Source organism: Pituophis catenifer, unplaced genomic scaffold (assembly GCF_029215685.1).
Source record: "Pituophis catenifer annectens isolate HBS135680 unplaced genomic scaffold, rPitCat1.0.hap2 SCAF_1, whole genome shotgun sequence".
Classification (NCBI taxonomy): domain Eukaryota; kingdom Metazoa; phylum Chordata; class Lepidosauria; order Squamata; family Colubridae; genus Pituophis; species Pituophis catenifer.
Window position 1 is genome coordinate 297,583,333 of NW_027256881.1, and position 18,729 is coordinate 297,602,061.

The window sequence follows — 18,729 nt, forward strand, 5'->3', positions numbered from 1 at the left end:
GCAGCTACTTCCTTCCCTCTTCCTTCCTTCCTTCCGTCCCCGTACCAGGTCCTCCTGCCTCTCGCTTTCCCCTGAAGGGATTTTCGGCGCCTCAGAGGAACAGGCGAAGCGGAGCAGGGAGGGGGAAGTCGAGCTGAAAAATGCCAACAGTCGATCGCGACTCGGTCGCTCCCTTAACAAAAACGGAACCAGGCCGCTCTAGCCTCCCCCTGACAGCGATGACCGGAAGTGATGTATTAAAAGCGGGACACGTGTGCCGCGCAGCGGAAGTAGCTCGGGAAAAGTTTAGCGGTGTTGCCCGCAGCGGCTGCATGGTGGGAACTGGGAGATGGTGAGTAACCGATTTTCTGTCTTAGAGATATAACACGCAGAGCTTTAGTTTTAATGGCTCGGGTGGCTGGACGTAAGCTGTCACCTTGTGGTAGCGCCTCCGTGGGAAAAGAAAGGTACACCAAAGCAGTTCTCTTTAATTTCTTTTGCCTGATTTCTACAGCTCGCTATTACATCAGGTGGCTTGGTGTGAACTCAGCTCCCAATCTCAGTATTATACACTGCTCAAAAAAATAGAGGGAACACAAGCAGAAGACATCTGAGATCTGAATGAATGAAATAGCCTTATTAAATACTTTGTTCGTTACATACAGTAGTTTTCTGTTCCCTTTAGTTGTTTGAGCAGTGTATAAACTACTGAATGTAAAGAACAAAGTATTTAATAAGGCTATTTCATTCATTCAGATCTCGGATGTCTTCTCCTTGTGTTCCCTTTATTTTTGTGAGCGGTACATTTTATGGAGGCTCATTAGCACCGAGAAGGAATGTGAATAAAAGAAAGAAATGAATGTATATAAAGAAGAGAGGGTTTCCTAAAATTCCCATGAGCGACGTTCACCAACTCCCATCCTACCAGCCATTGTGGAGAGTGCGGAAGGGTGTCATTCTAATCAGCTAGTTTCCAAAGTATGAAGATAAAGGTGGGATATAAGGTCTATGACAATTCACTATGGCCAACTTGCCCCCGCAATCTCGCCACAGGACAAGAGTTACACGAATATCAAAGAATTGATGGAATAGAATCATTAAAGAAAAGATACAAAAGGAGGGACAGAATGAAATGTGAATGGCAAAAATTAAAATAATGTTTATTTATTTTAAATAATTAAATAGAATTGGTAAATTGTCCCGCGGCGAGTTGGCTGTGGCAAGTTGTCCCATTCCCTGGGATATACGTCCTGGGCACATTATGCCAAGATCAATTGAAACAATGTCCTTACTTTTAATAGAGAGTAGTATGGGCATAATTAAGAATGGTAATCTAGTCTTCATTTTTTTTATCATACTCAAAATAATCATGCAAAAGCTTCAGTTGACCAAAACCATGATGAGTGGCAGAGGTCAATATTTATTGGCCCTTCTGATGAGAAACATGGAAAATTATAGTTTGTAATGGAAGACAAATATATGGTAAAATACACAAATTAATGAATGAAAGGAAGAAAAAAGATATAACACTGGGTGACTAGGAGAAAGACGGATGGACTGTTCTTGTGAATTTCATTAAACTTCCAGGAAAGAGAAAGACTTTTTGTTCTTCAGAAGATCACTGAGAAATGTATGAATGTGAAACGTTTCTAGCATGTTTGGTGATTTAGAAAAAAAAGTGACAAATGGTATGACAAATTGGTTTGAATTGAATTGTGCATGCAACCAGAAACATAAAAGTTTGCATACACTGGAAATAAATAACAAGGAATGTGTGTGAAAAACAAGAAGAGCTACTGTCAAGAATGAACAACTGAATGAAAATACAGTTAGGGTGGCTTGGTCATATAGAGAGAATAAATAGGATGTGAGAAATAAGAGTGAATGAATTGAGGGGAAGGGTGATTTCACTGATGCTTCAGATCTGATCTGGGCAATTTCTTAAAGCTCCGGAGTGAATTGGGGGGCGTGTACATAGTATGATATTATCAGTTTAAACTATACATAGAATGGAATACTATATCTTTTGTTTGTATTTATATAAATTAAAAGATTTAACAGTAACAATAAGAACTAATACAAGCTAAAATAGAACAGAGGAAATGAAAAGAAATAACAGAAAAAACTAAAAGTTCAACAAGAAAAAAAGAATAGTAATAGTACTTAGGCAGTTTACAATGTAAGCTTTGTTTGCATATTGCCCCCAACAATCTGGGTCCTCATTTTACCAACCTCGGAAGGATGGAAGGTTGAGTCGACTTTGAGCCCCATCAGGATCAAACTCCAGCTTGTGGGCAGTTTGCCTGCAGTATTGCACTTAACCGCTGCTACATCACGTCTCAGAAAAAAAATAGATAAAGAAAAATATAATGGTATTAAGAAGGGGCTTCTAACATCATGACTTTCTTCAAAAATTCATGAGGGATTTCTAGTCACTAATAAATGTAGATATTGTCCTTTCTCCAATCAAAGCACATTCTGTCAATTTCTCCATTTGGCCGTGGTGGATAATATCCAATCTTTCCACCTTGTACATATAGTAATCTTATCACAGTATTGAAATATTCTGGCATGCCATGTGCATGCGCCCTGGCCAGCTAGTCTTCACGTGTGCATGCACGTCAGAAATCGGAAAACCAAGTGACCGGCGTGCATGCCAGAAACCAGAAGCTCAGCTTTCCATTGCGCACATGCACACTGGGGAGCAGCTCTTTCGATTTCCGGGACTCCCCCGCGTGCACGCATGCTCCCATTTCAGCACTCAGTGCTGAAAAGGCACCCCAACACTGCTCTATACCATAAGTGTTTTTATTCATTTTGAATATTTCTGATAACTGTAAATAAGAAAAACATTGACAACTATGACCTGATAAACTTGTTAAAATTCTAGTATCTTACAATAACATTTATCTTTGTCTACCGCTATTGTTTCTTGTCTTAAATGCTTCTTGTGTTCAGAGGAATAAAAGTATTTTCATGCACAGCTTAGGTTTCTCGATGTGGTACATCTAATAAAATGATTTTTAAAATGCACATTTCAGCTTTATCACCAAAGGTATCCATGCCATCCAAACCTCAGGTTGCAGTCTTCTAACTCTAAAAAGCTCTTGTTTCTCAGCTATATCCATTCTTTTATCCAAAACAAATCACAAGCTGCAAAATACAATTTCAATCCTTTTTCCTTTGCATTTTATAACATTTTGGATTTAACTCGCGGCTTTTCCCCTTGCCATATAGCTATAGCTTTCTGCCATTGTTTGAACTGCACATCAGTTGTCAAAACAAGTATTGTTTGAAACAAAAATTTCATTCTAGCAAAAGCATTCATCTTTACTACAGAAATCCTGCCTAAAAATGAGTTTTAATTTCTCCTATTTTATTCTGTCCTTAATTTATGTCTTAAAATAAAATAAAATTATTTTGAAATAACATTTCATAGTTTTAATAATAGTACTCACATTGTATTTCTCAATCTTAAAACCATTTTGATATTATTTCAAAGGATTTCATTTCTTTATTATGAAATTGAAGAATGGAGTGAGAATCCATAATTAATCTACTAGGTAAAAGCTTGACTTTTGGAATCAAGTTGAGAAATTTAAGCTTTATATTGTAACAGTAGTGAAGACTTTCCATCATTTCTTTCTCTTTCTAGGGGAAACAGAAGAAAGCACGGAAATATGCTGCCATGAAACGCATGATCAGCCTTCGTGATCAGCGCATGTGAGATTTTTGTTATCACTTAATGGTGACAATTGTTGAAGTATTTAATTAAAAATACTCAAATTTTTATACTAATTATTTGTATGTTCCTATTTCTTCCCAAATTTTGCCTCTGAGTAATTTAGCCAAATTTCACAATATGCATTTGTAAATCTTTTTAATATTTTAGTAAAGAGAAAGACCGAGCAAAACGTAAAGAAAAGAAGAAAGAAGATCCCAGTGCCATCAAGGAGACAGAAGTGTGAGTACCAAATTATTCCTACTCTTATTGAATAGTCAAAGAATATATTTTAGAAGATATATTAAGATATATTCCTCCCCCCCACGCCATAGTTCGTTGGTAAGCTGTGAAAGTGAAAGCAGCATGAGCACATTTCGAAGCTTGACATCTAAGTTCAAATGATTTCATCTGCAATTTTGGCAGTAATATTTCAAACTCATTATTTTAAAGAGCTCATGATACACTGCTTAGATCTAGCACAACAGTTATTCTTTCGCCTAAAGAATTATCCTGCAAGATTAGTTAATCTAATTCCCATTTCAATGTATGAACCATTCATGTAGTAATTTAGCTCAGTGGTCCCCAACCTTTTTATCACCGCGGACCAATCAGCCTTTGATAATTTTACCGTGGCCCGCTGAGCGCGCGCAGGGGTGGGGGCTTTGGGCCACACGTGCGTACCTGCGCGGGGCTCTCTTCCCTGGAGCCTTTGCGCACGGCCCAGGAGCTTTTGCGCACGGCCCAGGAGCCTTTGCGCTGCAGCGTTCATGTCCCCCGGCCGCTGCGCGGCCCGGTGCCAGGTACTCCACGGCCCGGCACCGGTCCGCGGACCGGGGGTTGGGGACCACTGATTTAGCTCATACAATGAATTGGGGTACCCTGTAACTACGAACTACATTATGATTTAATCATAATTAAGAACTAAATGAGAACCAATTTGGTGTAATGGTTAAGGCAGCAAGCTAGAATCTGGAAGACCAAAAGTTTTACTCTTACCTCAGGCAGCTGAGTGACCTTGGGCCAGTCATTTTCTCTCAGCCCTAGGAAGGAAGCAATGGCAAACTCCTTCTAAAATACCTGCGAAGAAAATTGCAGGGACCTGCCTAGATAGTCTCTGAGAATTTGACATGGTTGAACAGAAGTAAAAAGGAACCACCACTTCTGAAATATGCTGTTCAAAGTAAACGTGCAATGTATCAACCCTTCGAAGGTATTAGAAATGGCAAATAGATATTGTGAAATAAAGGTGCTTGAAAATAGATAGATTGGAATGGTTTGAGCAGCTATCCACATTGTACGTTGTAAGAAAAAAAACATTTCATCATTGAAACAATGAAGATGTGAAGATGCATTGTTCTTGGTTTTGGGGTGAGATCTAGTGGTGAACTAGATGTCTCCGAAGGAGTTGAGATGGCATTGTGACAGAGACTGGCCAGACAGCAAATTCTGGTCAGCAGAGTCCCTCTGAACAAGGATCAGGAGATAGCTGCTTCTTGTGAGACCACAGAAATCATGGCTTTTGTGATTGACTTGTGAATCAAGTGGCTGGGAGTCATGGATTTCAGTTGTGCTTATAGCCACAATCAGGACTGTGATGAATATAAGGGTTGCAAAAGCTTCACCTTTTTAATCACTAGGGCCGGAATTTCTGTCACCAAGTGATGTGGTTGTTAGGCGAAACATCACATGACCACATGGCTTAATGAAATGACATTTTTCAAAAAGTATTCTTATGCACTTAGGAAGAAGAATAGAGACCCCATTCTTCAGCATTTTAATACTACATTGAATTCTGATACTGTAATTGTGCTTGAAAAACTTCCAATTAGAATACTGCAATGACAGATAATATGAATGTGTAAAAAATATTTGATCAATATTACTCTTTGGTTTACACTAATACAATAGGGTATTTTGTTTTATGTGAAAAAGTAATAAAATCAGTGTTTCTCTTTTTCAGCCCCAAATATCCTTCATGTTTATTCTTCCAATATAACACACAACTAGGACCTCCATATTACATCTTAGTGGATACCAATTTTATTAATTTTTCCATTAAAGCCAAATTGGATCTAGTGCAATCAATGATGGATTGTCTCTATGCCAAATGTAAGTATCCAGATCTGTATCATTTGTTAAGATTTACATTGGCTTTTACTGGTTGTTTTATTATTAAATTCGCAAATATTTCTGTTTCCTAAAACAATTAGATTTAAGTATTATAAAATATCCTGATTGGTCCTAGGCAGCCCCTAGGAAAATGTTATTAGATAACTAAAAATAAAGAATATGCACTGGCTGGTAAGCAGAACTGTTTTGTTATTCATTAAGTTCTGATTCTTTATGACAAGATAGATATTATTTTCCCAGGACTATACAGTATGTGTGAATTGCTTTTTTCAGCAGAGGTGGTGCAGTGGTTAGAGTACAGTACTGCAGGCTACTTCAGCTGACTGCTAGCTGCAGTTCAGCAGTTCAGATCTTACCAGGCTCAAGGTTGACTCAGCCTTCCGAGGTGGGTAAAATGAGGACCCAGATTGTTGGGGGCAATATGCTGACTCTGTAAACCGCTTAGAGAGGGCTGTAAAAGCACTATGAAGCGGTATATAAGTCTAAGTGCTATTGCTATTTCAGTTCTTGCAAGCTCAAGCTTCTGTCATCACTGATCCTATCTAGCCATCTTATATTTTCTACCCTTTTGCCAATTACCTTTGATTTCTCCAAGTGTAGGAACTTCTTTGGTCTCTCTTGCCCTTGAATTACATACCTAAATACTTAAGTTTTAGATTCTTTATTGATGCTGTCAGTGAACAGACTAATTTTAGATTATATGTTTAATTGTTCATCTCGTGCATATTCTCAATAATTTTCTTCATGCCCAAACCCCTTTTCTTCATTTAGCCTTTCTGATGTCCAGCAATAACAATTCAAGCACTACTAACAAACAGTTACTAATAAACTTAATAATAAAAAGTTTTCATTTTTAACCTAATTCTATAACACTTATAAGTCCCTCATTTTTCTATGTACTTATTATTTTTTGCTTGTTTTTTATGTTTGGGTCTGTATCTTTTCCTTTTCATTAAAATGCTTACTAAAATTATTATTAAAAACAATGTTACATAGGAGTTTAAGTATATCATGTAAAAAAAAATTCAGTGCTAGATAGTTATACATGTGCATTTCTGCAGGCATTCCTTGTATCACAGATTGTGTCATGGCTGAAATTGAGAAACTGGGACAGAAGTACCGTGTAGCTTTAAGGTAAAAATGTAATAATTTGACTCTGTTCTTTGATATGATTTATCTAAAGTAAAAATATGAAGACAAATTCATAATTTGTTTAGAATATAAATCCTATACTCCATTATGTCTTAATATTTTTCCATCACTTTGTTTTCCCATGGATTTCAACCTTAGAAATTTCTTAAAGAAAATAAGCCAAGGGAGTAGATGTTCCTAAATTCCTGTAGTACAGAGACTCAGTTCTGCTTTCAGCTACATTTGAAAGAATATTCATGCCTGTGGAAAAAAAGTCTATTTTTTTTCTGGTGCAAAGAGAAAAATGAGAGCATTCAAAACATACAAAATAAAATATATTTCCATCTATTTTACTTATACAATTGAGATATTTTTATAGATATCACTGAATTCACAGGTCATTCATAAAAATAGCATTGTATTAGATAACAACCATTTATATTGGAAGAAAATAGGATTGTGCCTTTCTTGAAAATAAATGGCAGAGAGATGTTGTGCGTATACGAATTTTAAAACACTTTTTCCTAATTATTTTCAAAGCATGCACTGTCCTCATAGAAAAGTACCTATGTCTCTTGAGAAAACAAGGAGCAAACAAGTTTCCATCTTCAAATTATATAATACTAAACCAGAAATTGCCATGTGCCCCTCCCCCCTTAAGGTTGTACTTTAATAATTTTCTTAAGTCTTCCAGGACCCCAGGAGGTATGTCATAAAGTTCTAAGCCTTTTTCTTAGTTTGGTATAGTTGGAGTGCAGAAAATAAATGAATTAAGCTCATATTTGTTCATGAACCTCACAATTTCTCAAGAGGGGGAAAAAAAATCAAATTATGTTCCCCAGAATTCCTATTTTCCTGATGAATGTATAGTAACCCGTTTAATGAAAAAAAGACAAAAATGTGATTTTTTTAAAGTCTGTTTTTAATCATCTACCCTAATTTTTTTTCTGTTATTACTCTGCAGGATAGCAAAAGATCCCCGATTTGAGCGATTGCCATGTACTCACAAAGGAACCTATGCTGATGACTGTTTGGTACAGAGGGTCACCCAGGTACATCTGTTCTATGAACTTCTCTTGCTGTTCTGTTGACAAAGAGCTTCTTGGTTTGTTTTCATTTCAGTGACCCACAAGAGAAGCTAATATTTAATTGGGCATTGACTCTAGTTAATATTTCACCTACCAGAGAAGGCCATCTGGCATACAAATAGTTTAAGTAATTCATCATAGCTCTTGACGGTTGCTTAAAAAATGAAAATATTTGATTTGGTGTTCTTATAACCAGATTGTCTCTTTCTCTTACAGCACAAATGTTACATAGTGGCTACTGTAGACAGAGACCTGAAGCGAAGAATACGAAAGATCCCAGGAGTACCAATAATGTATATATCCAATCACAGGTATGTGAGAAAGCATTATCTGACCAAATAAAATGTAGTTTTTGATGTTGCTTTGTAATAATCTGAATGTTCAAGAGCATATGTATATTTATGTGTATGTATGTACGGACGCGTGCGCATGCACACATGCATTTGTAGACAGCGAAGCTACAGTTCAAACACACACACAGACACAGAGGATTACATGTGTACATGAACTGTATGGCCGAACTGCATACACAGCCCTTTATGTCAGAAACATTCTGCTTAGATGACTAAACAAGAGGTTATATAGCAGTGATGGCTAACCTTTTTGCCATCGCGTGCCAAAAACGGGAAGCTTGGGGGGATTATGTGCGTGCATGCCCACACCCATAATTCAATGCTCCCTGCCCCCCCCCACACACACACATGCGCACACGACACACACCCCCTCATGCTCCTCCTGCTTTTGGCATGCAATGGCACGGTGGGACCGGAAGGCCTGTTTTTCGCCCTCCCCAGGCTCCAGAGGCTTTCTAGGAGCTTGTGGAGGGTGAAAATGGCCTTCCCCACCACCACCCCCGGAGGTCCTCCGGAGGCTGGAAACAGCCTGTTTCCTGACTTCCTGTGGGCCCGGAAGGCCCGAAAATCAGCTGGCCGGCGCACACATGAGTGCTGGAGCTGAGCTAGAGCAATGCTCGTGTGCCCACTGATATGGCTCTGCATGCCACCTATGGCACACGTGCCATAGGTTCGCCATCACGGTTCTATAGTAATAAAAGCCACAATACAATCACATTTGTACATTAACTGAGAAAACTATGAAACTAGCTCACATACACAAACACACGCATACACTCATACATACTGGATCAACTTCATTTTATACCCTTATTTATTTTATATTTCTATACTACTTGCTTCAAATAAATGTATATTTATTTATTACATTTGTGCACTGCCTGATTCACAGTGAATCAGGATAGCTGATGGCACTGAATAAGCAATAGTATATAATACTCTTTTATAATGTGTAATTTTTCCTACAAGTATTTAGTAATATGTTGTTCTTCCTCTTGCTTAGCCTGAATGGTGCAGCACCTTGAACTACTGTCTTAATTGCATAATGATAATAGGTGCTTCTAAGATTCTAAACTTGTACCGGCTTAGTACAATGAGGGAAATACAGTGGACTACATAATTTTTCATTTTTTTCTTTCTAATTTTAGGTATAACATTGAGCGGATGCCTGATGATTATGGAGCTCCTCGATTTTAAATATGATAGAAAAAATGCCTGCCATGTTGAATTCCAGAACACTGAGCCAGTTATAATGAAGTTATAATCTGGGTTAATTTCTTATAGTGCTTGGAATTTGAACTAATTTGTTAAACAAATCTCTTTCAGATAAAATGGACATTCTATTCCAGGGGTGTCAAACTCATGTCGTCACGGCAGCATCATGTGACGTATCAGGAGTTTTTTCCCCTTTGCTAAACCAGGCATGGGCCTGGCCAGTACATGACAGATCCGGCCCATGGGCCAGGAGTTTGACAGCCCTGTTCTATTCCATGTTCTGGGATCTAGTATAAACATTTGTACTGCTTGTAAATGTGTTTCTGAGAATTTCTTCTTTATTATTAAGAAATTTTCTCATGATACAGCCATTTTACAAATGTTCAATATTCATATATGAACTGTTGAAGGGAGCATTTCTACAGGATTTATGCAGAAATTCAAACACTTGCTTAAAATTGTCAAAACACTCAATATTTTGAAATTTGGGTGCAAAACCCTCTATTCCATACATAATTAATAATTTAATATAAGTGGAAAATTACAAGTATTGATCCTGGTATTAATTCTAATATGAAGAAACCAATTTGTATATAAATAAAAATTTCCAAACCTAAAATAGTTGTGTTCAACACAGGCAGTTTGTAAAGAAAAAAGTTTTTAAAAGTGACCCTTTCAAATATTATAGAAATAAAAAATAATTACAAGAACATCTATCCTATAACATAGTGTTTATATTTTAGAAAATATTAAACAATGGTATAAAATTGTACAGATAACTTTTTCATTCATAATACTAAATAATTCAGTAAAACAAAGGTTTAGATTTTGTTAAAAATTATTTCTGTGATGACAATAGAAGACAAAACAAAAGGGGAAAAATTGAAATTAAATGTAGTTGCTAAAGAAAGCTGTTTTGTTAAAGATCAGGCCTGCATGCAAAAACAATTGTTTTTCAAAAGGCAGATATATTTGCTGTATAACATGCAGACGGAAATTAAATAATTTTTTTCTCTGAAAACCACTGTCAGCATCTTAAAGCTATGGATTAAAAATGTCTTCCCACATCATACCTTTTTTCACAATACAAGGTATCTGTAATTATTTTTTCCTTCCTCAGCTCTCTTAGGAAGAGATGGAACATTATATGATGGAAACTAAAATTAAAGATAGCTGCCAGAAAACAGTGTCTCCAAACTAAATTCTTCTTCTTAAATGATGTCATTAATCTATTGAATGTTGAGGTGTGCAACATTCCAAAAAGATTTTCCAGCATTGCCACTTGATCTAAACTGCAGTTGATTTGCAGCGTCTTCCAGCAACCATCAATGTTTTGAAATACTGTACAATTGGAGGAAGAAGTTGCAAAATACCAAAATAGTTTTTGATAGTTACTGAAATTCTCTGTCGGCCATCTCAACTTGGTCAGTTAGAAAAGAAAAACTCATATCTATTGTTAACGAAAATACACTTTAGTAAAGCCAAGTGGTTACAACAGAAGCAATGACGGATCTGAGTTTCGCGCCCAAAACATATGGTTAATTTTTCCCTTGTTCCCACCTTCTCCCCTGGTTATCTCTGAGTGTCCAATTAAATTCTAACGAATTGTTTGGGTAACAGTCCCTGGCTTCGCAGGCTGGATGGTTCTGCATTCCATAGTGTGACCTTGGAATGGCTGGCAGTTCACATGAGATGGCACAATGCGTAGTTTCAATTTCTCTCATGCTAGTTTCGCCCTCCCTTATCCCACCTCTCAGTACCCCCCACCTACCCCCGATGAGTATGGCAGGCTGGCAGCAAGCAAAATATGGCATAGCAGGATTGCAGTCCTGACACACTACCTCAGCATGAAATAAACAGCCAGGTAGTAGTAAACCTGATTTAAATTGGGAGAAAAGAGATGACTATTTTCCAATCTTTATCCTTGTGACCTACACCCCATATCTAACTCAAGATTAGGCTAAGAAATTAGGCTCACTTGTCCTGCTCAAATGAAAAGCATCTTTGTAAATTTAGCAGCAAAGAACAATTTAGGATCTTTGTTACAGTTGGTGTGTATTGCATGCAGTATCAGTGTATATGGTAAGGGCCATAAGCAGGAAATGCTACAATATTCACTGAGGAATTTTCAACTCACAACCACAATTGAGCACAAATTTTGTTAAGTGAGTTTTGCCCCATTTTATGACTTCTTGTCACAATCACTGCAGTTGTTAAGTGAATCCAGCTTCCCTGTTGACGTTGCTTGTCAGAGGGTCACAAAAGGTGATCACATGACCCTGGGACACTGCAACCATCATAAATGTGAGTCAGTTGTCAAACATCCAAATATAAATCACGTGACCATGGGGATGCTATAATGATAAGTGTGAAAAACAGTCATAAGTCAATACCACTATAACTTCTAACAGTCTCTAAGTGAAATCGAAGACTACCTGTATTTAGCAATTAGAGAACAAGATGCTGGACCACATGTACTCTTAATCCAAGCAATCTTTATTTTAGTCAGCATTTTAAAGAACAAGTTTTCAACATGTCTATAATCAACTAATTATCCTCGTCGTGGAAATTTAAAAGCTATGCCTCAGATGTGAAAAAAGATCATATGAAGCATTTATTAACTGAACGAAATTAAGTTCCTTATTCTCCGGCAATAAACTTCCTCAGCTTCTTTTGATACAGAACGGGTCTCCAACTTGGCCAACTCTAAGACTTATGGACTTCAACTTCCAGAATTCCTCAGCCAGCTTTACTTTGCTGGCTGAGGAATTCTGGGAGTTGAAGTCCACAAGTCTCAAAGCTGCCAAGATTGGAGACCCCTGATATAGAATCCCACCTCAACGCATTTGGCCGGAAATCAATGGCGAGCACCAATGCCATGCTTGTGTCGTCATTCCCTTAGCTTAGTTCTGAGCCGGAGACGCTCTCGTTTAAAGGAAGTCGCATCTCTATGACCGGAGCTCGTCAGGCATTTTGGTACGCAGGCGCAGAAAAGCGCACGGACTCCGTAGCTATTGCGGCCTGCGAAGGCCGCGCTTTGGCCAGGCGACGCCCTCGGAGACCCGTTTCTCGGATCCATGTTCCCGTCGTGGGGTCTGTATGGGGCAACCCCGGGGCATTATCCTCCGCCCCCTACAATGCTGTTGCCGCCGCCGCCTTTACCGGGCGTGCTGCCTACCTCCATGCCGCCGCCGCCGCCTCAAATCCCGCCGCCTGTTTTAGGTGGTTACTCGACCAGCTCGGCGACTACTGGCGGTACCGGGACTGGGGGATTTCTGAGCCTCCAGGAGCAGCACCTGGTCCAACTCCAGCAGCTCCAGCAGATGCACCAGAAGCAGCTGCAATCGGTGTTGCTAGGGGGGCCCCCTCCGCCCGTCCCGCCTCCCCCGACTATGCCGCCTCCTCTGCCCGTTTCCTCCATCGCCAGCACTTCCTGGCAGCCGCCGGTGCCCGCCGGGCCTCCGCCCGCGCGGAGCTATCAGAAACAGTTTAAACACCGCGATCCCCTTCCCCCGCCTTTGCCTCGGGAACCCCAGTTCCGAAACCCCCCGATGCCGCCGCTTTCGTCTACAGATGAGGTTGCCGAGTCATCGCAGCCCCGCAAGGAGTGGGAGCCCCTGGTTCCCTCGTCCAGTCCTCGCATGGATATGGACATGGATCTGTCTTCGCCGCCCCAATCGCCGCCCCAGACTTTCATGCCCCAGTTAGAAGCTGAGCCCTATGTACCCCCGCCTCAGCCTCTGCCAGCGCAGAGCCAGATCCCGCCACCGCAGGCTTACCAGCCCCATTTGCCCTTGTCTCAGGCAGTTCCCAAGACATTTTCGGACGCCCCCTCTTCGACCCTCTCTCAGTCTTACCCAAACCAGGCCCAAACTTACCAAGCCAACTCCCAGTCCTCCTCCCAGCTAGGCCAGCCCATTGCAACATCAGCCTCCCAGCCCGAATCCCACTTCACTTCATCCCAGATTACTCAGAGTGCTTCCGAACCACCAGAATTAAGACTCAGCAGTGGCCCAGAGAAAGAGTTTGAGCAACAGCAAAGCGGCTCACGTGCAGATCTATCCGCAATGACTCCCCAGGTAAGGATGAAGTAACCATTGCAGTTTGTCTCTGGACTATAAACGTTTTTTCCTTATTTAATTAAGTGTTCTAACTAGGAGGTGTGTATGTATAGCAGTAGGACAAAATGTTACAGTGGCCTTTATTATGAACTAGCTGAATACCTGTGCTCCACTACGAAACTATGTGATCAGGCTTGATAAATTGACACTTACAGCTTGAAAATTAATGAGTACTTACAATCAGCCTCTTCTTTCCCTCACCCTTGCCCCACAGAAGCCTATCCTATCCTATCCCCTTCTCTCCCTCACCCTTGCCCCACAGAAGCCTCCCCTATCCTATCCTCCGCTTGCTGCTGTGAAAGTAAAAATGAAACTCCTCTCCTCTGCTTGTGTCTTGCATTTGGAACACAATTTTTTCAGGTGGGGAGGGGGAGTAGAACTCCTTAGCATCAGAGGGTTGTTTGGAAAGTGAAACAGTACTTGCTGTGTGAGCAAGAAGGAGACAGGAAGGAGCCTGGCCATGGCTTAGCTCATTTGTTCTGTAGTAAAGCTGTTTGCTGCTGTGAAAGTAAAACTGAAACTGAAACTCCTCTCCTCTGCTTGTGTTTTGCATTTGGACCAGATTTCTTTTCAGGCGGGGAGTGGGAGTAGAACTCTTTAGCATCAGAGCGTGTTAATAATAATATAGGAAATACTAATGCTCTGATGGTCATTTCGAAAAATCTTTTCTTAATGAGCACCTAGGAGGCAAGAGGAACATACGTGGCAAATTTCAAGTTTATAGGCTTTACGGTTCTGGAGATTTTGTGATGATACATGAGTGGTATTTCGCTTTTATATATATATATAGATGGGAGGGAAGCATGTGGAGTCCTTGGCGCAGCCTAACTTTGGTTGTTTTACTTGCAAACATTTCATTATTCAACTAGATAAAATCAGTGCTCTAGTGGCACTAATCTATTACAGTGCTCTGATGTCACTGATCATTGCTCTGATGGTACAATCAGGGCACTGATAAAACATCTGCAAGTAACAACCAAGCTCAGAAACCACCAAGGACTCAACCCTGAGGTACATATATTCTCTTCTTTTGGATATGCTGTTTGCTCAGTGGTTACTCAGACTTTTTCAATAGCATGGCCTCAATTTTGGAATAACCTATAATAATGATAGCTGACATATGTACTGTGCTGTGTTTGGAGAGGGGAAGGTTCTTGCACAATGAATACCTTTTTATTTTCAGACTTTGTTTTTATCTTGCCTTTATTATTTTTGTAAATAACTCAAGGCAGCAAACATGCCTAATACTCCTTCTTCCTTCTATTTTTCCCCCACATCAACCCTATGAAGTGGGTTAGGCTGAGAGAATATCTGGCCCAAAGTTAACCAATGGCTTTCATGCCTAAGGCAGAATTAGAACTCACAGTCTCCTGGTTTCAAGCCTGGTGCCTTTAACTACTGGCCCAAACTTAGTTTTTATTAAAGAGTGTGGCATACTATCTGCTGTCTGCTATTTGTGATGTCTGCTACTTTTCTACACATAAATAGAATATCTATAATGCTATTTGTTTTTAAGGTAAGCGACACTATATAAAGCACAGAAAATAATTACAAAATAGTGAACTAAAGAATTAAGGGCATGAAGAAAAGGAAATACAGTTTAACATAGTTTATATAGATAAGATTCACTACATCTCTATTCTATCCTTGCAGACCATCCTGTCTTCTAATATGTTCATAAACTGCTTTGTACTTTGCCTTTTCATTTTTAAACATCTGACTTCTGAGGATTCACCAATTCAATCGAATCACAAATGCCATAACTTTCTTGATCATTCTTCCTTCATATATTTATTTTGCAATTTGCTCCTCTTTCATTTTCTTTCGTGTTTCAATGTATTTCTTTTGTACTGACCACTCTTATATTCAATCCATGCTTTATTGAACACCCATTAATTCTTGACTCTATTTTTTCTTTGTTTATTCCACATACTTCTTATTTGGCTGCAGTCAACTTACATTGATGTTTCTCTTCAGGTATCCAACTCTTGCTTCTATGTCACAAAACAGCAGAAGCACACAACTGTACATAACTTTGTTTGACAAACATTTATCTACTGCAACAGACTATTCACTTTTCACTTCCTTTACACCATTTGCATGTCTCAAATGTCTCCCTCCATTTTCCACATTGAGTAAACATTCTACCAAAGTGTATAATTGACTCTCCATTTTCTCTGTCAAACAAAATTGCCTTGGTCTTTAAAATATTAATTTTCACATCTGTGTTATTTGTATGTCTTACAGTTCAACATATGTTGCAAGGTACTTGGGTTCTCATCTAGCAAAATAACATCATCTGTAAACAGAAATACTGCCTCTTATCTACCCAGCCAACACCTCTGCTGTCAACACGAAGCAATCCTTATACATTCATCCATAAATATATATAAAACAACTATGCTGTTCAGTAGGGTTTTGGCTGGGTTTATAGAATTTAGCCTTGAAAGCTATTGCTATAATCAGTTATTTTGTATTAGAAATCAATTCACTTCTAAAGCAGGGGTCCCCAACCCTGTACAAGATTGCAGCTCATTCAGAACCAGGCCGCACAAAAGGCAGGCAAGTGCATGTATATGCACACAGCTCCATTTGGGTGAATGGTGGGCAAGCACCTTCTCTTGCCCGCTGCTCGCACAGAATCATCACACCCCCCCCCCCCCCCGGTCACTGCTGCCAATCTACAAAGTTGGAAAGGTTGGGGACCACTGCTCTAAAGAGTCTCATACATACTTAATATATTGGGACTTTTCAACAAGTATTCAGGAATTAGCTTGCTAACTTTATTTTCTTCATTATTTCTTGTTGAATTCTAATCTAATACATTATTAAAAGCTTGTAACTATCTTGAAAGAGAACAGTGGAATGAAAAATTATTTTTATACTAGCTATGCATTATTTGGTTATAGTTGCTAGTAATTATTGTAGTGTTATTTACATGCTTATGCCTGGAATTAATATAAATTCATGAATTAATAATTTATTCTTGAATTAATCCTGTTACAGTCAGATTTCGGGCCAGGATACAGAATCCAAATGGCATTGATCGCACTTGTGGATGACCTCTGGCGAGACTGGGATGGGGGTGGTGTATCCATTCTAGTGTGGTTTGATTTCTCAGTCACTATCAGTGCCATATTATATTATATTATATATTATATATTATATATTATATTATCCTGAGTTGACTGAGGGGTTTGGGAGTGAGAAGCATTGTTATTCAGTGGTACTTCTTCATCCAAGACCAGTTCATTTGTTATTGGTAGCAGGGAGAGTTCAGCCTCTTCTTCCCCACTCTTATAAAACCATTGAGTTAGGTCACTGATCAATGAGCTAAGTGAAATATCAGTATGATGATGATACTCAGCTGCACAACTCTGCCCCAGGCCATTCAAATGATCCCATCAAAGGGTTTTCCTAGTCCCCGGAGGCTAAATGTTCCTGGATGTGAAAGAACCAGCTTTGGCCCGACCATGACAAAAATGGTAGGCTATGGGTTTTAGGGTCCCCCGTGTCTATTGGTTTGCCATCTTTAACTCTGGCTGGGATGACACTCCTAACCATTGGGTCCATCTTGATGAGAGGTACTAGCTGTGTCCAGGAGGACCTTGTACAAATACCAGTTTGCTCTTTGCTAGATTAGGAGGCCTTGCTCACACTCATTCATGCACTCATGCCTTAGTCTCCTCCCAATTGGACTATTGCAATGCAGTCTCTATAAGGCTATCTTGAAGAACATTTGAAAGCTAAGCTGGTCCAGAATGCTGGACAGTTAATAGTAGCTGCATGCTGATATGCTCCTGTAACATTGTTGGTGTGTAGGTTTTGGGAACAATACAAGGTGTTGGTGTCACTTTTAAAATCTTACATGGCATGGGACCAGGTTACTTGTGGGACTGCCTATCCCTGATGGTTTTCATACATCCTATTATCTCTGGCAGAATAGGCAGGCTCTGGGTCCCCTCAGTGAAAAATATCACTTGATGGAGCCTCAGAACTGTACATTTCAGGGTGGATAAAAATCAATGATTTTTTTAAAAAAAAATTAAAAAAAACCAGATTTTTTTTAATTTAAATCGGATTTTTTTTTTATTTAAATCAGTTTTTTTTTTATCGAATTTATTTTAATAAAAAACTTTTGGGGTAAAAATCTATCGTAAGATAGTTTTCTATTTAAGATACATAAATAATTTAGTTTATTCAGCATGAAATGGAGCTTAGTTATGTAGCATGAGACTGTATATTCTGCAACACTGGGACTATCGGTGAGTCAACAGTGGGTCAAAGGAGTAGCAGAGATGACAGTTGCTCTTTAAAAATTATGATTTAAATCGAGTTGATTTTTTTTTAGTAGTGATTTAAATCATGATTTAAATTGTGATTTAAATCAACTCGATTTAAATCAAATCCACCCTGGTACATTTTATATTATGGTATCTGTTTTATGGAACAGCTCCTCCCAGAAATACAGATTAACCCCAAATCTGTTGGCTTTTAGGAAACCAGTGGAGATCTGGCTTTCCCAGTGAAAATCAGACACTGGGGCTAGAATGTTGATGGAACTGGCATGAGGGTATGATGGATAAATGTTATGGATTTCATTTGGGCTCATTGTTACTTTAAATGTTTTTTTGTTTTAGTGTACTGTGTTTTATTCAGTGCCTGAAATTTCTTCTAATAGAAGGACATCCCTACAAGTTTGTTTATAAATCAAATAAATACATTGAGAAAGCTATTACTTTGATTTATACTGCACAGTAATTTATACTGTAAAAATTGTGAAGTAGGCATAAGAATCAAATAAGAGATTTTGCAGAAACTGATACTTAGAAGTCATTCTGCTTAGCTGCTTTATGAGAACAAAGCCATACTGTTAATAGCTGAGGAAGTTGTATACAAGTAGTCCTCATTTAATGACCTTAATTGGAACCAGAATTTCTGTCACTAAGAGAAATCATTGTTAAGCCAAACAGCATGTGCTGCCCAAT

General features: G+C 39.0%; 2 protein-coding genes across 4 annotated transcripts in view; both read left to right on the forward strand.

Annotated features, from left to right (window-relative positions):
• Window positions 1-39: 39 nt before the first annotated feature.
• FCF1 (FCF1 rRNA-processing protein) lies at window positions 40-10,332 on the forward strand. Its single transcript, XM_070940820.1, has 8 exons — window positions 40-331; window positions 3,635-3,702; window positions 3,872-3,943; window positions 5,664-5,812; window positions 6,895-6,967; window positions 7,929-8,016; window positions 8,269-8,363; window positions 9,554-10,332. Exons 1-8 carry the CDS (start codon window positions 329-331, stop codon window positions 9,600-9,602), a joined length of 597 nt encoding a protein of 198 aa, XP_070796921.1. The 5' UTR covers window positions 40-328; the 3' UTR covers window positions 9,603-10,332.
• A 2,319-nt stretch (window positions 10,333-12,651) lies between these two features.
• YLPM1 (YLP motif containing 1) overlaps window positions 12,652-18,729 on the forward strand; it is a 61,022-nt gene continuing 54,944 nt past the window's right edge. For 2 of the 3 annotated variants that reach the window (XM_070940833.1, XM_070940842.1), the window contains exon 1: window positions 12,654-13,699. In XM_070940833.1, coding sequence (XP_070796934.1) covers window positions 12,698-13,699 — 1,002 coding nt within the window. In that variant the 5' untranslated portion in view covers window positions 12,654-12,697. Of the gene's footprint in view, window positions 13,700-18,729 lie in introns of all 3 variants that reach the window. The other variant, XM_070940851.1, reaches the window with a different exon arrangement.